The sequence below is a fragment of the Cyanistes caeruleus genome, chromosome 2 (genome assembly GCF_971803275.1).
Source record: "Cyanistes caeruleus chromosome 2, bCyaCae1.hap1.1, whole genome shotgun sequence".
NCBI lineage: Eukaryota > Metazoa > Chordata > Aves > Passeriformes > Paridae > Cyanistes > Cyanistes caeruleus.
In genome coordinates this window covers 67,013,672-67,031,658 of record NC_141702.1, presented here as the reverse complement: position 1 = coordinate 67,031,658, position 17,987 = coordinate 67,013,672, and the positions used below count along the sequence as shown (strand labels likewise).

Sequence of the window (17,987 nt, the reverse complement as noted above, 5' to 3'; positions counted from 1 at the left end):
TATGCTCCTTTATTTCTCATGGTCTTCTCTCTAGGAGGTGGGGATCACCCATGTAACAGGTTTCAGGAATATTTCAGGAATAGGCCAAGGGTCTTCCTGGCTGCCTACAATTTGAATGATGTTGAAGTCTTTGGTACTTACGGCTTTTTATGATAGATGGGCGTAGTCATTTCAATAGATCTAATTTTCTCTTCCCTTTTCTTTTTATAACTTCTGGTTTGTTCCTATTTAGGTAGTAAAACGCCCATTTTACTGAGAAGTAGGGGGTAAAGCGATGCTACACAATGAAGTGTGCTACACTCTGTTGCCTGCCTGGGCTATAAATAATGCAGCAATTTTCTCTTTCCAGCAGTACAGCTACGTGATGGTCTTGTGATAAGTGTGTGGCATTGTGAAAGGTGAAATGGAACAGAAGATCCCTCCTCTCCAGCAATGTTTGAGTATCAGTTTGACTTGATGATCTCAAAGGTCTTTTCCAACCTAGTTCATTCTGTGATTCTGAGTCCAGGGAGTGAGGAGTCAAAGGTTGTGGCTGTTCTGCTCTCACAGCTGTTCTGGGCAGCAGACAGCTAGAATATTTCTTTCATTGTGGTCCTAGGAACACTTCCCTGTTTCTGTAGCCTTAACCTGCCCAGACAGAGCTTCGTGGGTTAGAGGAAATGTTGTGCCAGAGGTAGGACAGAGGAGAGGCTGTGTGCTTCCCCTTTATCCTGTGACTGCCTGGGCACTGCTTTACACAGCAGCAGCAGGGCATCCTGGCTCCCAAAGAGTTTCCAGGAGTCTGGGTGTGATGTAAAGGCATGACCGTCACTTGGAAAAAGTGACGGTGAGGCTTGCAGCAACCAGCCAGCACTCTTTGGATTAAACAGAATACCACAACAAAGGGTTTGGCCACCCTGCTTAGTCCCACAAAGTATGCAGGTAGTGGGATTTCTGGCTGGGAAAGGTCAACCCTGCTCTGGTGTGCTGCCTTATGACAGTGGCAGAGGTTCTCTCCTTTCACAGCGGAGCACCCCACTTGTCCCTTGGGGCAGAGGGCACTGCACATGCATGAGTTTATCTGATGCATCCAAAAGGTCCCAGAGATTAACCCCTCCTAGAGTTTCCAACCCTTCTTGCTGCCTAAAATTGGATTTGGGGTGTATTTATTTACAGCGAGGTAAGGAAAAAGCAGAGGAAAACCTCATGTTATCATGAAGTGCCTGTCAGACTTTGCTGTGGATGGGCTGAGTGCCTCTGTAAGAGCCTTTCAATTGGTGCTTGCTTCAACTGGTGCAACCAGCAGGCTGGAGAGGGTTGTTTGGGTTTTGGTGTTCCATTGTAGTGTCCCAGAGCAGGTTCCTTCAGACATGGAAGTGTTTGAATAAGGCTTTGCAATATCGGGTGCTAAGCAAAATGTTGATTTTTTTAAAGTATTTTTTTTCTTTTTCCGTTTTCCCAGAGGTCAGGAATTTTCTAGATGCATGGGAATGAGGCTGTGTTAACTTGGTACAGCAACCCTGGTGGAAAACTTTTCACTTCACCCAGAATTCATATGTTATGTTCTCACTGCCCAATGTTCTGCATCCCTGCCAGAGTGAGTTTGACTAATCTTTGCCTGTGACTCAGAATGGAGATGTGTTAGGAACCTCTTTTATTTATTTTTTTTTTCCTTTTGAAAAATGAAGTGAAAGTTTATCTAACTATGGTTTTATGAGAGCTTGGCCAGCCAAATGAGGAAGTAAAATGTTCTTATAAAATGAGCTCTGGTTCTGCCCACTGCACTTATTTGCTCTCAGCTGACATCAGCTTTACCTCTAAATAGGAGCTGGTGACTTCCTTGTGAGCTTGGTACTGCTCTGAATCCAGTTTCTGGCTGGAGGATGGTGGGACAGCCCTGCTGGGCCACAGAAAGAACAGCGGCCAGGTAAGGTGCAGAGCAAGAGGGGTCACCTGTGCCCACAGCTTGCTCCCTGGGGAGTTTGCCTTTACTATCTTTAGAAAACGGAGCAGGGAAGGTGGAGAAGAAAGAGGTAAATCTTTTCTTAGTCATCAAGACAACAAATGACAGGTGCTACGAAGAGTTTATGTGCATCTCTCATTTGTGAAAATAAAAATTCTTATATTTCTGAAGGTAGAGCAGCCAGTCTGCTTTCGGGGAAACGCAACACGGTAGGGCTCAAATGGGCTCTCAGTCTTAGGTGGTTTGCAGTGTTAATCTCAGGGGTGAAGGAGGAAGAGGAGTGAAGTGGTGCTGCCCTGAGGTGTGAGGGGAAACACTATGGTGGCAGGGATCTGCAGCTGTGCTCCTTGTGCTGCTTGGTATACACATGAACTTTAGAGAAGCCCTAAACCTGCTCTGCCTTGGCCAATGGCAGGTCTGTCTGGGGCTCTGTCCCCCCTGCCTGGGCAGAATGGTTCTTTGAGGGGGCTTTGAGGAGCCCTCTGAGTCAAACTGGTCCTTATTGTGGTTCTGTGGCCTGAGGCTGCTGGAGGTGCTGCTCTGACTGGTCAGAAGGATGAGGAAAAATTATTCTTTAAAGTCATTCAAAATGTAGTAGCTACCACCAGTTCTTTGGAGAAGAGTTCTCAATTATAATTTTCTAGTCTTAAAAATCTGTCAAACTACAAAAGGCAGAAAACCATAAGAGGTCTTCTGATTTTTTGGTCAAAAGTACTCACTGAAATACTAACATTCTAAAATGTTAAGATTGAAATAGAATTTTGGAAACCTGACTGAAGCTTTTTCTTTGTGTGTGTGTGTGTGTGTGTGTTTATCTGTAGGAGGAGTCACAACACCACAGAGAGAGTGCTTTTAAAGCTAGAACATGGGATGGGCATACCATTATCTGTGGATAAATTATTCTATGAAATGAGAAGACTTTGGCTTTCAGTGGAGTGAAAACAAAAACAGCTCCCAGTGGGATCAGCTTAGATGAAGGGTGGAAAGTGGCAGGAGGAAATCTAAGTAGTTTGCAAATGAAGGTCATGAAGTTTATAAATGGAATTTCACAATCTGTGATAGCAAAAGCTGGAGTCTGTGATACACAATTTCTCCTCCTGTCATGTTTTTTGTGCTGGTTATAAGCAGCCAGCTGACCTGCTGAACTTGGGCATACTCCTGACTGTTTACTAATGTGTAAGTCTGGGATTTTATTGCCCTTTAATTCCCCCTTGAGAAGGGCGACCTCAGAGTTTCCTGTGATCAAGGCTTCCATCTCAGTATTTCCAAATTGTTCTCTCTGTGATGAAAACCCTGCACTAACTGTATCACCCATTTTTAATATTTGGCCACACTGCAGCAGAAATCCAGTGGTCAACTCTATCATATTGCTGGGGATGGCTGATACTGCATCACATCAACCCCAGGCAGCCATCCAGAGCTCCCCATGCTTACCGAGCCAAAGGGATTCACTGCCTGCACAGAAGGACCAAGCCTTGCCAAAAGAAGCAAAGGGTGCAGACATGGACCATGGGCTTGGTGCTGCCTGGGATGGAGCCAAACATCCATGTGGCACAATGTGATGCTAACATGGGAAATTGTTCTGATAGTAAAAGAAAAGGGAGGGGGAGGAGGAAAAAAGAAAAAGCATCAGGGTAGACAGAAGTACAGGTTTGAAAATAATAGTAATGGCCATTAATATGTGGTAAATGTTTTCTTTCAAACCTGAAGATAGATACTAAGAAAAGTTTTTAATTAGCAATAATTTCTTTTTAAAAATCTAGGCATTTTTAAAAAAACCAAGTAATACACTTTAAGTGTTTGGAGCCACTGATCACATACTGGAAGCAGGCTTTACTGTGGTGCTAGCCCAGACTGCTTCTGCTTTATTTGGTTACATCAAGGTATTTCAGCTCACACAGTAGCTGTTTCAAAGATGAAAAACCATTCCAATAATGAAAAAGCATTATACAGGCAAATACATTTTTATCTTTAGTCAATGGAATAAAAACAAGGATTAGATGTAAAAATTGTTACAGGGTGCACTGTGAGGAAAACACTCACTGACTAAAATAAGCAATGTTTTCGTTCAGGTGGAAAAATACACATGGTAACTGTTTTCCCCTTACAGTTATGACATATTTAAGGAATGTTTTTTTTAATTGATGCTGTTTGTCATTTTTAACTGAGTGCCAGATTTCTCACACAGAATACCTGAAATTTATAAAGCTACATAGAAAAGTAAATACCAAAGTTTCACGAGGTGAGGTTATAACTAATTATCATGTTTTCCTGCTGAACTAATCAGTTTTAAATTAACTGAACCCAGCATGGATTTTTTTCCCCACAGCCTGAGAGGGCTGTCATGCCTTGGGGAGGAGCTTCACTCTGAATCCTCTCCCAGCTGCTTGTTTCCAGCATCTCCATGCCTTCTTCCACATGCTTTCAGCTTCTGGCTCCTGGGGTGGTCCACGCTGGGCAGGGAGTGGCTGGTGGGCTGGGAAGGGGAGCTGGTGGGTGGGATTGGCTCTGGCTCTGGGCTCGGCACAGAGGTGCTTGTTTGATCAGTTAATTCTGCATCTGGTGTGCCATCAGCAAAGGGAAGAGGGCCACCCTTACATCCCTCATGTGGGTGGAAGAACCAGCCACAGCTTTTAACCAGGTAGCACCAATAATGGCAGTGATGTGGCAAGAGATGATTCAGTGCAAGCAAGCCAACAGTGACTGAAGGTGTTTGGCTTGATGGACAAGTGGGCACCGTGTGTGTTCTGTGTCGCACTCGTTGGGCTCAGGCAGCTCTGGGTACCCCTGACTATGGTACCCATCCCCTGCCTTCGCTGGGTAGACCAGAAAGTTACATGGTGCAGTTCTGGAGAATATGAAGTAGCTTTTGCTACTTTTGCACACTCACTTCTGAATTACCTTGACAATAAAAATAAGTCAAATTGGTAAGTGAAGCAAGTGATAAGTGGAATAATTGATAAGTGAAATTGAAGACGCTTTCTGGATCACCTGCTTCAAAGCACCATCCCCATGGCTTTCAAAAAAACCAAACTGCTTCTCTGAAAATAGAAGCCCTCAGTGAAACAGCAAGTAACAGGGAAAGAATGGTTAGGCATCGTTAGAACTGATGAGTGACAGAATTTCGGAACTTATGTCTGTATACGCACAGACACATAGTAAGAAAGATAAAACTATTAAAAAAAAAAAATCAGTTTCCAGATATTTTGCTAACAGGATGTTTCCTGAAATCACTGGATGAATTTTGCTATACTTGTTGCTATGGCATCTGAGCCCATCCAGTAAAATTTGACAGATATTTATCTCGGGCTGACAAACCACACAGCAAATTGAAAATCCCCTTTGTGTCATTTCCTGTGAGATAAGTCTGAAGAACCAACTCACGCATGCAGCCTGTCTGCTTACAGGCAGCCTGGCACAGCTCACCAAGTAAGGTGACACCTGTCTGACATAATGTTTGGAGAGTGACGAACATTTGCATGGGACACTCTGGTGCTTTTATAATTAAGAACGGACCAGAAAATTGCTTTAATGCTGAGAGAAGACAGCTAATCTGCTGGTCTCTGCTGTGCACTAGGCAAAGAACTGAGATGACTGCATGCTTTTCCTTAATGCTTGTGTTTTGTTGTTGCTAATCTTTCCCTCTCTGAAGCTGATGCCTGTAGGACACAGCTGGGAAGACAGAATCACCGGGTTTAGAGGAACATAAATGCCCGCTAAAATGGCACTGGCCAGTTCAATTCCTAGCAAAGCAGCACCACCACACTCCAGAAAAGTTTCTGCAGCAGGGGTGGAAGTGCACCAGAGCAAGATGGATTTTTTCTGCAAGCTGGGCTATGGTAAGCAGGACATCTGCAAAGTGCTGGAGAACCTGGGCCAAGAGGCCCTGGAGGATGATGTGCTGAAAGAGCTGATTCGGATGGGGAGCAAACCTCAGGCTCTGGAGAACCAGGCTCAGCCTTCCCAGCTAAAGCTGGTTGCCCGTGGATCTGCTAGCAGCACACCGGGGCTGAAGAGGCTTGGAGAAGATGAAAGTGATTCTTCTGATTCCTTGAGACCCATTGTGATCGATGGCAGCAATGTTGCCATGAGGTAAGCTCCGTTTCCTGAAAGGCATCTCTCTTCCTCTGAAGCTTTTGGATGTTAAAACTGATGGCTTGAAGTGTGTTTTTCCTTCAGGTGAGAGGTGCATTGGTGCATTTGATGTATGAACAATTGCTTATTCCTGTTCTTTGGCTGATGCACAGCTTTTAAGGACCTGCTGTCTTGATGCCCGTGAATATGCACGTCACATGCAATTACTGGCTCACTCCGCATTCTGACCTTCTATAAGGCAACCTCTGTCCACTGTTTGTGGCAGTGTCTATCCCTTTTCAAATGGGCACCTAGGATTTCTAAGCCTGAGATGTTTTCAGGGAAAATCTGATGGACAGACAGAACACCCAACTAATCTAGGAAGAGGAGAAATAAAGTCAGGTGGCTGCAGTTCCTAACACTATTACAGTTGTACTGCTTTGACTTGCAAGCAAACTCAAAAAAATGTTCCCAGCTTCTATAATTTTTGTTTTCAATTTGGTTTCTGTTTTAGGGAAATATCAGGGAATTGATAGTTGGCTTTATTGAATAGATTCATTTCCTCCTTAGTCATTCTGTTTCTGGGAAATGTTGCATCAACCCATGCTGGCCAATTGCATTTCCTAGCAGTGCCCTGGCACTGTGAAAGCGCTTTTGCAGATGGGGAGCCTGGCATGTCCCTGTGGATGGGACATCCAAAGACAGCAGTGGGTTGGCCTCTGTTTATCCAAGCAATACGGAGCCAAGAGTTGGGGATGCACTGGCTATCCAGCTGTTTTCTCTGTTAACTTCCCTGTCCACTCAGCAGGGCCAAGCCCATCCCTGCAGGCTGGGACAGGGCAAAGGAAAGCTTCCTCCTTCTGTTAGCCGCCCTGTGAGATGAGATGAGACCATATCCCCTCTGGTTAGAGAGGAAAGTGGCCAAGCGCATCCAGAGCAACTGGAGACTAAGCAAATTATGCCATCTTGTGGGTGAAGGGAGAAATCCCAGCCAAAACCAAGAGGTTCCCTGCTCAAGGCAGCTCACGAGGATTGGGAAATACACAACAGAGCGCACTTGTTTGGCCTTGTTTGGGCCATGAGCTTGGTAACCAGGTTTTAGGATCTCCTGCCCCGCTTTGCCTCTTCACCCAGGCCCCTCCTCAGAGTGTCTTTCTTGCCTCTCTGAGAAAGAACTGAGCACCCACTCGGGCAGTGTGACTGAGCTGATCCCTCACTGATCCTTTCACTGTGCCGGGGTCAGTATTACCCAGGATGGGCCATGGCCTCTGGCCTCAGCTCTCCTGGCACAGCAGCTTTAAGTTTCAGAAAGGCAAAGGTTTTGCAGCTCTTCTCAGACATCCCATCCACTGTCTTGGTGACAACTGTGAGGATGATGGAGGAGACCATCGAGCTTGTGCCTTCAGTTGGTGCTGGAAGGGTGCAGCCTGGAAGGAGCTGCTTTCCTCTCCTGGATGCCTTTCAGTGTGGTGCTGAATGGTTGCTTTGGCTAATGAGGTAGGCCTGGTCAGTGCTCTCAGTACCTTTGATTTAATTTTTCTGGTTTCCTGCTGTCAGACAGAGGACAGTTTGCAGATATCAGGGGGAAGGGATGTTTGGTTCCCTTGCTGGGGAAAACTCCATCATCATCAATACCAGCAACCATAAAAGCACAGCAGAAGCAGCAGTTTAGGAATGAAACAATCAAGTTAGAGCTTCAAGTGGCAGCTGTCTGTGTGGAGAAAAATATCTTGAGCATTTATATTTCTATCTTAGGATTGGTGTTTCTGGGGAATTTTGAAGTTGTCACTGTGGGCTCACTGTAAAGTGCAAGGTTTTGAAAAGGATGTATATGCCCCAGGGTCATAAAGTGATGGACTCAGCAGTTTCCAACCATCAGTCAGCCAGAGAAGTTGGCTGATGGAAAATAACCTTGCCTTCAGCCAGTCTCACTCATCAAACCTCTCTGTACACTTTGTGTTTCCATCAGATGTAATGAGAAATTTCACCACCTGCCAGCCTATCCATGGGAAGTTTTGCAAGGCTGGTGGAAAAACAAATGGAGTGGTGTTAATAGGAAAAGGGAAGTGTCATAGCCATGTTGACTGCACACCTAAGAGGCTGCTCCTCTGGTGCTTGCACTTACACCTAGGTTTAAAGCTATGGTAACTACAGAGACCTGTTCCTAGGCCTTTCTGACAAGGGTTTGGCTGATGCTGCCTCATGACCAGGTGGAGAAGGGGCCATTTGCAGTTTTCAAAAGAGATTGGTTTGCCTAAACTTCCTCTCAAAGGAGTTGGGATGACACAATTTAAAGAGGAATTACTGCATGCTAATGATGGAGTCACAAAGATGCCAAATGTTGTTACTTCATCTTCTGAGAGATGGGCCCTGCTGGTCTGTGACCCAGGTGCAGTGTGCCCTGTTGCTGGCAGGAGGGAGAGATGAGACTGAGTTATGACAGATCATGGATGAGCTATGGTCCAGGGAATCCAGGGTTGTGTGGGAAAGGTGACTGACAGGAGGAGCCAGTCTGTGCCCAGGCAGGGAGGGTGGGAAGCTCTGAGGGCCCTGCTCCATCACACAGCAGTCACTGGTGTGCAGCCCCCACACACGAACAGGCTCGTTCAGGTGGCCCCCAGGTCTGCCCATAGAAGTGGAGCAGCAGCTGGATTAGATGATAATGCTGAGGAGCACTTCCAGGTGCCTCATCTTCCTTGTTCCACTCAGCCTTTTGGCTGACCCACTTGAGTACTTTCTGCACAGGGGTACACCTAGAACTGCCTTCCTAAAGCCCACAGGATTATATATACAAATAGCCAATATTTAAGAAAGCAGTTGCTGAATTTTGAGTCGTGGCATCAAAGATGTACCTGGACTGCCTTTTAAAGGCAGTTATCTGAAAAAGTCACCCAAAGTTCCAATTCAACAGTCCAAGTGATATTATGACTATCCTGAGAAGATCCTATCCTTTAAAACCAAACAAAACAGCTGTTCTAAAGTGGAGATTAGATATGTCAAGCACTTCTGACCATTTATTATTGCTAATGGTTTTAAAATACTTCCTATTGCCTTGGTTGCTCTTAATAGGCAATTTCTTCCTACAAATTGTGCTCTTTTTCATTTGTGGTCACCACTTCAGGACAGAAAATTTTATTGGGTGTAAAGTGGAGCTTTGGTTATGAGGCTGGTGCAGACAGACCCTAGAGATGAATCCCTGGGAGGTGGTGACTTGTGTAAGACTGCAGCATCACCCTTGACTGGTCTGTCATTGCAAGGGGTGTGGCAGCCAAGAGAGTCATTCTCAAGGGCTTTTTGCAGAGGTGAAAGCCTGAGAGAGACTGGCAATATTATGCAGAAAGGTCAAAGTACAAGGATGAGCATTCTGTAGATACTGAGAAGGCATTTATCCATTTAGGACTTTGTGTACAGTTTATTTTAGTTTCCTTGTGCAGAGGTAGTTAACTAACTGCTTTTCTTTACACACACACTGCACTGTAGTCAAATTTTAGATAAGCGAGTGCCAAGCAGTAGGAACTTTCAGGGAAGGTGACACATTTAGAAACAACCCCAGTTGTTTTCCTTGAGGTTATTTTCTGTCTTATGCTGCATATTGAATTCTTCAGAACCCACCTTGCTGGCACCTCTAGAACACTTGTCTTAGGGCTTTCCTACCTCTCTGTGCAATGAAGAAAATATCCATCAACTAGAGCAAGATGAAAGTGGGTCTGAGGTGCCTGTGGCCATCTCCACTGGTGTCTTGTCCTTTTTTTGGTTCTCTGTATTTCCTATCCTGCCTCTTACAGTTTTTCATCCCCCATATTTTGTCTCATGTTTCCAAAAATATCACCCTGTACACCTGCAGCCACTTCAGCCCTTAAAATCTCTAATGGCCCTGTTACTACAGAAGACAATTCCCACATTTTGTTTCTCACAAGACAGCCTCATGTGTTTCTGCTCGTGCAGGAAGAAACTCTCACTCCTCAAACCTTTTTCAGACAAGGCATGGGAAAGCTTTGACAAGGCCTAACATCTTGTTGGTACCTTAGAACTTAAGTCCATGGAGATAGTGATGGAAGGAATAAGCTTGGGTCATGGAAATGGGGGATAGGATACCTCTGTTTTTAAGTATTCAGTCTGTTTCAGATAAATCTTTGGCTCTGCTGGAGGAGGTGTTTGGATCTGTCCCACCAGGACACCCTGCCAGGTTGTTTTCTTGGAAACGAGCGAATGACACAGAAGCTGTTTATTTTGCCTTTTCATTACTGGCTGAATTAAAGAGAATTCTAAACTTCATAAAAGCTTTGCCTCATCATCCTCTCTCTTTTTTTTATAGTCATGGAAACAAGGAGGTGTTCTCCTGTTGGGGGATCCAGCTGGCGGTGGATTGGTTTAGAGAGAGGGGTCACACTTACATCAAGGTTTTTGTCCCCCTCTGGAGAAAGGAACCCCCCCGACAAGACAGCCCCATTGCAGGTAGGTCACCATCCTGGCCGTAATTTGGCAGCCATTAGGTGCAGTGTGGAGACAGAGGGGTGTGAAGAACTCAGCACAGTTGTTTTTTTTCCGTGTAAAGAAAAGCACAGTACGAGTTGTGTATCAGTCTTCCCTGACTTAAATGAGTCATTAATTCATTGCCCCATTCAGTGCTCCTGGCTAGCAGCTAAAACTGCTTACAAGGCTTTGTTGCACTGCTTTAAACCTTCTGCTTAACAAGCACAAGGTGCTGCCAAGCTGAGTTAAAGAAGGAGTTTGTCAGCTTGCAGTGAGTCTACAGAGCTTGTGAGGCCTGCCAGGAGACAGTGTTCATTACTGCATGACTATTGTCTGTCAGGCTGCTACCCAACACAGGGGGTGCACGGGTTCCCCTTCCAGGAGAAGAAAATGCATCAGCAGAAGTCTGGAGGGGAGTGAGACTCCGTTTGTCTGGAAATAGATCAGTGAGGTTTGTGCCGGCAGCTTGGTGGCTGCAGATGAGGCACATCGGCCTTCCTGCAGGGATGGAATGGCAGGAGGCCAGAGTGTCCTCAAAGTTTGTTCATGTGTTTTATCCCACATGTTTTATCTCCAGGTAAAGCTTACATCAGGGCTGGTTTACCCCTCTGGCATCCAGCAGGGTTAAAAAGGGCACTGCAGGGATTCAATATCAGACTCTGGTGTAGAATTCAAGGCATTCTTTCACAGATAAGACTTAAAAATAAAAAAAAAAAAGTGCCTCAAAATTTACAAACTGATGTTTTTGTAAAAGATCTAATTTTCAAGTTGCCAAATAACCATCAGATATCACTGCATCTGAAGATTGCACCATGAATTTCATAAAGTGCTGAAATATCCTTAGATTCCTGTAGGTTTCTAGCAGATGATTGAGACCTGGTCACTAATTATTAATTAATTAGTTCCTCTTTTATTTTTTTTGCTTCCCTCATCTACTTCTGCCAATCCCTCCAACCAGACCAGCACATTCTTGAGGAGCTGGAAAAGCAATCTATCCTGGTCTACACACCCTCTCGGAAGGTGAAGGGCAAGAGGGTGGTTTGCTACGACGATCGCTACATAGTGAAAGTCGCTTATGAGAAAGACGGAGTCATTGTTTCCAATGACCACTACCGGGATCTCCAAAATGAAAACCCCGAGTGGAAATGGTTTATTGAGCAGCGACTACTCATGTACTCTTTTGTCAGTAACAGGTAAGAGATGGGTGGTGTTACAGGATCTAGAATTAAACATCACAGGCCAAGTCAGCTCCAGCATCAGTGTACCTCCCAGCAGTAGCAGAATATGTGAGCCTTTTTATGAAAGGAATTTACTGCAGCATTTCTTATCTTGTTTCTTGAGTTTCCTACTCCCTCAAGCTCCCATGTCACTCTTCTATGAACTTTTCTTCTTGAATGGCAGCATTAGTGACCAGCTTTGCATCTTTTCAATCCAGTTTGTGATGTTAAACCAAGGGTTGGTATCTTTTAATTTCTGTTTCCTGTAAGAAGCAGCATTAAATCCTTGAGAGGAGGCTGACTGGCAGTATCTGTAATTCCCCTACACAACAAAATAGGGCTTTTCCCAGTGTTTCTGCAATCATGGCTTGCTAGAAGAGACAAGAAGCTGGTCTCTCTGGCCCTTTACCATCCCTACTGATAGAAGGTTTTCATTCAGGCACTTGCACCATGCCTGCGAGGCTGGGCTGAGTGCTCCTCAGTCTGTTCATATTAACCTCTCTTCTCTCCTGAGTTTCCTAATAGCTGAGGAGTCCAGGGGAAATGCATTTCACTGAGACACTCCCATGACATGTGCTTACATCCATGACTTCTTTTACTTTCCCAGGTTTATGCCTCCCGATGATCCGCTAGGCCGGCACGGACCCACCTTAAGTAACTTCCTCAGCAAGAAGCCAGTGCTGCCTGAAAGGAAATGGCAGCCTTGCCCTTATGGTGGGTTTCTGGCCATGCTGTGAGCTTCCCCCTGCTTCCCAGCTGTGCTCTCCCTCAGCTAGGGGCCACTGCCATGTGCTGTCCTGCTTTGTGTGGTAGGGACTTGGGCTTGCTCAAAGGTGTGATGCTTTTTTCCCCTCCTGCTTCAGTGGCTCCAGCCTCAGCAAAGGCAGCAGATGTTTCTGGCCCCTCCATCCTTGCCTGCGCACAGCACCACGGGCGCCGTGGCTGTGCTGACCACACACACTGCTCTTTGTGGAGTGGATTTTGCTGCTGCACTTGGGAATGGCCATCCAAACACTCTCCCTCTCTGCCCTCCCGACAGCCCCCCAGCAGCATGCAGGTTTCTCAGAGGTAAAGCCCTATGCCATTTTTTAGAGCAACCTTTTGTAGCAGCAGGCCTCCCAGTCCAGCGAGTGCAGGAACTGAAACATGAATATCAGACACTTCCGAAATAGCAGAGACTTCCTTTCACTGCTGCTTCACCCTGCTATTAATATCAGCAGTATTTAAATCTGGAGTCAACAGTACTGAGTTTGAAAATAGTACTTCCCCTTTTTTCTGTGTTCATCACACCCAGTGCTGGGGAGAAGTGATGTTGGTGCTAGTGACAACTTCCTGTCCGATTCGGTTTTATTCTTTCAGGTAAAAAATGTACCTATGGCAATAAATGCAAATTTTACCATCCAGAGAGACAACATCAAGCCCAGCTTTCAGTCGCTGATGAGCTCAGGGCCAAAACAAAGGTCCCGATAGCCCTGTGGAAGGAGGAGGAGAGGCGCCAGTGCTCACCGTACGCAGCCAGAGGAGAGCCTGCACCCTGCGATGCCTGCACAGAAACTCTGCGGGAAGCCAGAGGCTGCTCTGGGCCTTCCTGCTACCCAGGCAGGTCCCAGGGGAGCTGCTCCGAGCAGACATTCCGTGCCTGGGCCGGCAGCCCTGGGGCTGACCTGGGGCTGGAGCAGCGCTTGCCGCAGGCGGAGCCGCTCCTGGAGGAGATGTCAGCGGTGTCCATCGGCGGTGGCACCTTCGGCTGCCGCCGGTCCTTGTGCCCCTCCCAGGAGCGGGGGGTCACGGACAGCCCTCAGCCCTGCGCTGGCCTCAGGCACAGACTGTTGTCACTTCATCACCCTCAGAGCCTGGAGCAGGCCGGCTCAGCCGGGCGCCCTTTCCAGCTCCGAGCGCTCCCAGCTGCGCCGGGCGGGATGCGCGGGGAGCGCGGCTGGGCCCGGGAGCGCCACGGGAGCCGCTCGGTCCCCGGAGGTGCTCAGCACAAGCAGGGCCCGGAGAGCCGGCACGCTGCTTTGCTGCAGGCCACAGCTCTGTTCCCTGACAGCCTTCCCCTGCAGGGTGAGCAGCAGGCGCAGCAGCACCGCTGCATCCCCAGCCGGCCCCCGGGACAGCCCTTTCTGGCGGATTCCAGCGATGGAACGGGCTTATTCCACAAGGCCCTTGCTTACCCCAGTGCCTCTTACAGCGACTACTGGCCCACCCCGGCTGCAAGGCTTCCCTCTGCCCCGCAACTAAACACACACAGGGAGCTGTGCTCCCCTTATCCCTACGGTGAGATGAGCCAGGCCCTGGCTTTGTACCCCAGTATCCAGGATAAGGGGACTGGAGCACCTCCCCTATGAAGAGAGGCTAGGGAGCTTGGGACTGTTCAGCCTGGAGAAGAGAAGGTTGCATGGAGACCTCATAGAAACCTTCCAGTATCTGAAGGGAACCTACAAGGAAGCCAGAGCAGGATGCTCAGTCGGGAACTTTAGTGATAGGACACAGGGGAATGGCTTCAGACTGAGAGAGGGTAGCTTTAGGTTAGATTTTAGGATGAAATTCTGAATTTTCTGGGTGGTGAGACATTGGAACAGGTGGCTCAGAGAAGCTGTGGATGCCCCGTACCTGGAAATGTTTTAGGCCAGGTTGGGTGGGGCTCTGAGCAATCTGGTCTAAGTAAAAGAGGTGTCCCTGCCCATGGCAGCAGGGATGTTGGAACTGGATCATGTTTTAGGTCCCTTCCAACTCAGACAATTATTTCTGTGATTCTGTGATATTGCCTGCTGGACTTTAATGATTCAAAGACACAGAAACTTGTGAAACCTCCAGAGCAAACCATTTTCAGTAAGCACAAATCCTAGGGCAAGAAGATGCTATTCTGAGGCTTAACTAAGTGTTTATAGAGGGTGTTAGGGCAAGGATTACAGCTGCTCCAGGAATACAAGTATAAACATCAAATCAAGGCAAAGGCTGTCCTCTGTGACCATGGGATTGCATTTCACCTCCCCTGAAAGAGAGCAGGAGGGGCTCGGGGTTACTGGGCTGTCAGCATTTGAACCTCACTGGTGACTGGATTCAGATTTTCATTAACACCCTAAAAAACCAGATGTGTTTTTAGAGTCCAAACCTGTTGTTCAACTTCCATGAAAGAGCCGTGCTCCCCAGTCCCCAGGAGAGGGCTCTCCCATGACCTGCCTGTTCCTCCTTGCTCAGCCAGCACAGAAGAGGATTTGGCCTCCTCCCCTAGCACAGGGCTCTGCTCTCTGCTAGAAGACAGCTTTGGGTCCCTGTCATCACCTGATTCAAGCCCATCCCGCTGTCAGTGAGCTTTCAGGGCTCCATCTCGTGCTTCTAAAGCAGTGCTGAGAGCACACAGAGCCGCCAGCAGAGGGGCTGGAGCTGCACCTGAAGGAAGACACAGGTATATTTCTCAGAAAAGGGACACACACAGCATAAATCAAGTCAGGGAAGGCATCTTCAGTTTAAGTCCTGGTGTGGACTGAGGGCTTGGGGATGGTAGTTAAAAAGACCCAGAAGTCCAGATGAAGCTAAAGAAAGAAAGAAAGAAAAAAAAAAAAAAGAAAAAGATAAAGCAAAAAAAAAAGCTTGAAAGTATCTCCTGTATTGAACAAGAAATCTGTTGTTGACTTAACCCTAATTACCAAATGTGGCCCCATAATGCAATTATACCGTAAACTGTGTTCTGTTAGGACATGTTTGATTTTCAGTAAGCTGTAAAGCTGCTAATCTCTGCATTATTCCACTGAATGCTTCAGGTTATAATTCAAAGAGTCAGGTTGATCCTGGAGGTTTTTGGCATTATACCAAAGTTTAAGTATGTCAGTATGACATGTTTTAAAAATGCTTTTAACACATTATAAAATGTTCATCTATAACACTTTGTTCTCAATAATGTCTTAATATTCTGGGTTTTACTTAGGTGGTAGTTTTTTTTTTATTGTTGTTATTTTGTTTAGTTCCTGGTTTTGTTGGTTTTTTCCTCAATCCTTTTAGAACTGGTTCTTCTACATTCAGGTGGGATTTTCAAGCTCTCTAACCCTGCAGTATCTCATTTCTCTGAAGTGCAGTGCTGTTAGTTCCAGGCAGGAATCAAACACAGTCCTCAATGAGAAGTTGTAATTCTGTTGCTTTCACAAAGGTAGCAGTAATTTACCCTTAGTGATATTTTCACGTGGTGCATTTTTTGAAAGCAGTGATAGTCTGACCTGTTTCCCTCTGGAAACAACCATCAGCTCTGTTTTTTGGTTTTTGGGTTGTTTTTTGGTGATGGTTTTGAAGAATCTTCAGAAAATAAGTATACTGTAGCTGTTCAATTTCTTATGCCCCTGTGGTTGGCTCCAAGAAACAGCAATTTGGATTTTGGAGGTATGACTTATGTTCACAGAACATGGCAATTTTTTTCCATATGTCCTATGGGTTGTTGAAGTGGCTTATAAATGTATCCACTACATCTTACATAAAGGTTAGAAGTTGTCTTAAAACAAAACTATGAAAAAAATTCTCTGAGATATGCCTCAAAAATGCTGCAGACAAAGTGTGATGCCGAATGGAAAAATACCTTCCACCCCCTCAAACAAAGCAAGTCCCAAATGGCAGAATTCAGAAAACACACACAGCAATGGAGCAGGATGTAACTGCACATGTCAACATTAATTTTTTGTGTCTGGCATGCATATTTCAATACACAAAGCATTGAAAAATCCATAGGAAAGTTGGCACACTGCCTTTATATGGTGCCCTTGGCTTGCTGGAGACATGCATAAACTTCTCTCCTTTGAGGATGCACAGGAATTTGGTGGTAGCTCAAAACCCTCTCAATGCTTAATAATTTTTTTTCTTTTCATTTCTGTCATATTTACTGAGGAATCTTTTTGTAAAATACATAGAATGTGCACTCTTCTGAGACAGTGTCTGAGAAAATAAATCAGATTTTGGTGCTAAACAGAACTTGATTTCTCTTGGCTCTTGAGGCAAGCCCAGAGGGTTTTTTCTCATGGGGATTTTGTTGGAAGGGCACTCAGCAGCAGCGCTCTGTCTCTGCCTGAGAGGAACTTTGCTGCTGGCCAGGAGCCCACAGAAAGCAGGGACTGTTCCCCTGTTCCACCACAGCACAAGCACACGGGGCTCAGCAGCTCCTGCTGCAGGGCTTTTTGCACTTTCCAAAGCAGGGAATTCTCTTTGCCTTTGTCAGCGCCTGGAGCAAGGGAAAGGGCTGTGAACAGAGAGGCGGCGGCAGCTCTTGGACAGAGGGGTAAGAGGCTGTTGCTATTTGGTATCTCTGCTGAGATGCATTTGAGGCCAGCTCTCGCTGCCAAGTTGCAAATGAACCCATAAATCTTAAAAGGCTCAGAAAGCCCTTGATGTTCTTTGCTTTTTGGTTGTCAAGACTCTTTTAGAAGAAGCTGGAAGCACTGAGAGCAGTCTTCCAGGAGATGGGCTGCTTTCCCAAGGGAGACTTACAGAGTTGCCAAGTTCATTTGAAAAAAGAAAGAAAGAAAAAAAAAAAAATAAAAAAAAAAAAAAAAATTCTCTTCCTTTCCTCTACACTCAGCCCTTCCCAAAAAGGCAGAAAGCCAGAGAGATCCTCCCTTGCAAGAGGCTAGGGGAACTATACACATATATTTCCAAATATTTCACTGAAAAGTCTTGGGTCACTGCGAGACTTGTGTGAGCTCCTCAGTGTAAGAAGGGGGAAAGAGGGTGCTCTTTGCAGTCCTGGGCACCTCACAGCACCTCTCTCCACTTCTTCTAAAATACAGAAATCTTTCCTTCGCAGAACATGGTTGACAAGCCTACTGATGTGCTGGGCTGAGGTACCATAAGAATTCATGCCATAAAGCAGACTATAAAGTAGACAGTCTTGCTGGGTATCCACCACTTGTATTTGCCAATTATTCTGAGAAGTTTTGATAATATTTTAACTCAGTTCCCACAAGAGCTGGCACAATTCATAAGCAAACATTCAAACTAATCACAAAAACTAAATAGAACATGACTTCTCTTAAAAAGTGCAGGACTTCTAGGGAGGAACAAGGCTTGTACTTCACCAAGGGTGACAGTGCACTCTGTGACTCTGCACTCACTCGTGTATACACAAGACTGCTGCAGGATCCATCTCCCACGCGTTGGTGGGACTGGGATGTTTGAACTCTTGAATTTAATATTACAGCACCATAAGCATAATTAAGAAGGTGCTACGATTTGAAATTGATAGCAAAGGGAATTTTTTTTTACTGTATTTTAGCCACATCCCTTCTCCATGCCCAGCTGGA

The 17,987-nt window shown here is 46.0% G+C and overlaps 1 protein-coding gene across 1 annotated transcript; it reads left to right on the top strand.

Annotated features, from left to right (window-relative positions):
* Positions 1-349: 349 nt before the first annotated feature.
* Positions 350-15,281, top strand: ZC3H12D (zinc finger CCCH-type containing 12D). Its single transcript, XM_023923556.2, has 6 exons — positions 350-1,906; positions 5,595-6,034; positions 10,332-10,471; positions 11,448-11,682; positions 12,314-12,420; positions 13,066-15,281. The coding sequence occupies exons 2-6, from the start codon at positions 5,652-5,654 to the stop codon at positions 14,052-14,054; spliced, it is 1,854 nt and encodes a 617-aa protein (XP_023779324.2). The 5' UTR covers positions 350-1,906; positions 5,595-5,651; the 3' UTR covers positions 14,055-15,281.
* Positions 15,282-17,987: the final 2,706 nt, after the last annotated feature.